This window comes from Polistes dominula, unplaced genomic scaffold (genome assembly GCF_049000335.1).
Source record: "Polistes dominula isolate Pdom_NZ unplaced genomic scaffold, Pdom_raw_medaka contig_416, whole genome shotgun sequence".
Lineage (NCBI taxonomy): Eukaryota > Metazoa > Arthropoda > Insecta > Hymenoptera > Vespidae > Polistes > Polistes dominula.
Window position 1 is genome coordinate 1,190 of NW_028300864.1, and position 3,950 is coordinate 5,139.

The 3,950-nt window shown below is 43.1% G+C and overlaps 1 protein-coding gene across 1 annotated transcript; it reads right to left on the reverse strand.

Annotated features, from left to right (window-relative positions):
• Window positions 1–268: 268 nt before the first annotated feature.
• LOC149033789 (uncharacterized) lies at window positions 269–2,210 on the reverse strand. Its single transcript, XM_089172732.1, has 2 exons — window positions 1,740–2,210; window positions 269–1,651 (listed from the first exon to the last, which is right to left on the reverse strand). The coding sequence occupies exons 1-2, from the start codon at window positions 2,208–2,210 to the stop codon at window positions 269–271; spliced, it is 1,854 nt and encodes a 617-aa protein (XP_089028858.1).
• Window positions 2,211–3,950: the final 1,740 nt, after the last annotated feature.

Consider the following 3,950-nt stretch of genomic DNA (forward strand, 5'->3'; position numbering starts at 1 on the left):
AAATGCCCAATTTCATGAGCTTTCCGGATTACGCTATTCTGCATCGAGGGAGGCACAACTAATTTATAATCGTCGTCTATAGCTTTAAACAAAAGACCCCCTCGCACACAATAACCGTCAACTGGTCCAACCCGAACTGATTCCAACAATTTATTGACACTCTCATCCGTCGCTTGCGCTTTTCTCAAACGCGCACTAACACTATCCCCATCCTCTCCTATCACCATACATTCGGGCAGTGGACAACGACTCAGCGCCTCCACATGCCTCATGCTAATCCCCGATCGGTGTTCGATCGTATAATCAAACTCCTCAAGCAATGGAGTTCCGTTTCCGCCCCTACCCTATATAACCTCAAAACTGGCTTATTCGTCAGAATCTCCTTTAGTCTTTTAACCGCCTGCACATGCTCATCATCAAACCGAAACTCTTGGTTGCCTTTGAGTAAGCTCGTGAGTGGCCTGGCGATCAACGAATAATGGTCAACAAATTTCTTAAAATAACCCGTAAGACCCAAAAAACTTTGGACTTCCCTTACGGTTGTTGGCATTCGAAATTTAAGCACTGCATCGGTCTTGTGATCGGATAGCCGTATTGTATGATTTTCGATCACATGCCTCAGAAACTCTACTCTATTTTTCAACAACTGACATTTCTTCCAGTTGATCACCAGACCAGCCTCGCTTGCAACCTTCAAAACCAGCTCTAAATTTTTAATGCCGGATTCCACGTCCAACGTTGGGATTATTACATCGTATAGATATGTTAGTATTATTTTCTCGTTGATTAATTCTCTAAAAACTGTATTCACAAATTTCTGAAAAACCGCCGGTGAATTACATAAGTTAAAAGGTACCTTTAAAAATTCATACTGTCCATCCGGCACAATGAATGATGTATATTTTCGACTCTCGGGTTTTATCGCGACGTGGAAAAATCCATTCTTTAGGTCGATCGTGCTGTACACATTCGCCCCCTGCAACGCATCCAATTGATCATCTATCAACGGCAACGGATACCGGTCTTTAACTATCTTTTTGTTAAGCTGCCTATAATCTACGCACAATCGTGTTGAACCGTCCTTTTTCCGCACTAAGACAACCGGGCTTGCGTAATCCGAAAGTGACCGCTGTGCAATACCGTCGCATAACCATTCTTGTATATGTTTATTCACCTCGTCACGCTCTGCCATTAACAGACGCCTTGCTCGCTGGTAAACAGGTTTTTCGTCTGTAAAAATGATCGTCATCTCCACCTCCACCTCCCGTTTTTTCTCCGGCCTATAGTTTTCTACCAACGAAATCACATTTTCTTTAACTTCAGATGCTTTTAAGTGAGTTAAATCCACCCGTCCCTCCGAATCACAAACGTCTATATTGAATACGTTTGGCAGCTCGTTTTCCGTTGTCTGTACTTTGCCCGAACGCCGGATCTCTATGTGCCTGGACTCTATTAACAATTTAACGTTGTCGAGGAAATTTGTTCCTAAGATGAGGTCATGACGCATACACGAATTAGGAACTAAGTGTATTTTGGTTTCATACTCTTCCCCGTCTACCCCGATAGCAGCTGTAGAATGACCCAGTGTCCTAATTAACTCCGAACCTAAACCTCTGAAAAAAGACCCATTCGTTTTCCACTCGCGGCGCTCCTATTTCAGCGAAAGCGCTTTCTCTTATTAGTGTAATTTCACTGCCTGTATCCACCAACGCAGAAATCTTAACATTATTTAACGTTACAGTTTTCTTCAAAGATTTCTTGACCGCTATTGAACCTTCATCGACTCGAACAACCGTCACCGCTGGCGCCTTTTTGGGACATCCGGCTGAGATATGACCGAACTCTTGGCAGTTAAAACACTTCATACCTCTCCCCCTCGATGGGCAAAATGCCGCTCTGTGTCCCCTCACTCCGCAGTTATGACAACCTTCATGGACCCACCGTTGGTCAGCTGATCCCTGTTGCTTCTCCTCACTCGTTCCCATTGGCCTTCGCCCTGCTGCCCACTTCTCTCTTTCTTCCAGTTCTCTCCGTCCACGGTTCATTCCGGACCCAATTGGCAACTGCACCTTCTCAAACGAAGTGAAGAGCTCAGATTTATTCCGGAAACCCCTGATTCTCGCTGTGTTCTGAAAAACCAAGTCTGGAATTCCCTCGATCAGGTGCTCAATAAGCTCCTCTTCACAAACAGATACACGATTCCCCAGCATCACTTTGTCATGATAATATTCACTAAAACGCTCACTGCGCTTCCACTGCCGCTGCAGAAACTCTCTTTTCCTGTCCGCCAAAGAAGGGAGGTGACGAAACATTTTCCTTGTTTCGCCTACGTTTTGCTCGTTCGACATATCTGAATACTTCCGCCTTTGAGTGGAACCACTCCGCCAGCTTCCCCTTGTAATCTCAATCTAAATAGCACTGTTGCTTCTCCGTCCGATAGACGATGTATCCTTTTCAAGGCAAGAAACTGCCGTTCCCAGTGGTCATAAGGTGACTCGCCGTCGTAATAATTCAACATCTCCGCAATTGCCATCAAGCTTATTCGCGATCGGCTCTCCTCTTCGTGAAACATCGAGCAAGAATTATGTCTCCCTTGCGGAAATCTGCCTTCGGCTGGAGCAGATGCACAATTGCTGGGAGATCTCCTCATTCTTCGCTGCAATCATTTTATCTCAAGGTGTACTAAATTCGTCTCGTTCCTGGACGTTCGTGTTTACATCACGAGGAACATTTTTCTAATATTAGTCCCTTCCTCGTGACCTCCGTGCATGCTTCATCTTGAAATTTCTCTCAAAAATTTCTTTGTTACTTTCACACTCGTTTAACTAGAAATTCATCAGCCTCGATAATAATTCTGATTTCGTTCCAGTAGACGGTTGTTTTAATTCCCGTAGCTGCCCCTTCGGTTGCGTCACTGTCAAATCACTGTACAAATTGGTATTAATTTTTTCCCAACTTTCTTCCCACAGTCCACCACTAGCTTAAACACCTTTCCTAATCTCTCACCGCAGTACCGGACTTTGATATTAATATCCCGGCTGAGCTCCCCAATTTGTAGGGAAAACACTTTATTATGTATCCAGCTAAGGATATCCGATTTTTCGAGAAAACCGGTTTCTCACACAAGAGGACATGAAAAACACTCTCATGAACACAGAACAAAACGTTAACAAGAATTAATACACCAAAAGAAAAGGAACGCACTATACTACTTTTCCGGGAACACTTTGGCCTGAATGGTCTTCGCAAATCGTTAATTTTATTAATCTATTTTTTATCGCAATTCGATCACACCTTCGTACGCACGCATAGAATTCTCTAAACCTCCCTCTTGTTCTCTTGCTCACTCTGTATATATTAAAGCCCCCTTGTTTACACTACAAGGGCGATACACCCCTGGTAACATCTCGCCAGACAACCAGTTTGTCTCAGTTTGGGTTGCCCGGGAACGCTCACCCATGTATACCACTCAAAAACGCCACGAACTTGCCCCTGATCATGCTACCAGGCAACGTACCCTTGAAGCTTCTTCACGCCGCACACGCACACACACATACAACAGACGCTCCTACTCCCACACTCGGCCATTCTGAAAATGATATCTGGCCTCAGATATTCGTTTTTTTTAAAACCAACACAATTGCTTACACTATACAAACTGTCAACGGAATTACACATATTACAAGCGACAACGCTGCGTTATATTCAGTTTAAAATATGAAAACTTCACACTCTTACTTGCTTCACATCTTAAACTTTTACACACGTTTACATTTAAAATTCATTCGATCGCTTTTGTCTCGCAACACCACTGTACAAAGTTTTAACGCAATAACACAATACTACTAATAATATAAAAAGTCAAATATGTTTAACCTTATGAACTAGTCATACAAAATTTATGCCACAATAGAAACATTATAAAAAGTCAAATATGCTTAATCTTAAAT

Coding starts and splice junctions, on each gene's coding strand:
- LOC149033789 (XM_089172732.1), bottom strand. CDS start 2,210: ATGCTGGGGAATCGTGTATCTGTTTGTGAAGAGGAGCTTATTGAGCAC. Junction 1,652..1,739: donor AGAAATCTTTGAAGAAAACT/GTAACGTTAAAT, acceptor TCGCTGAAATAG/GAGCGCCGCGAGTGGAAAAC.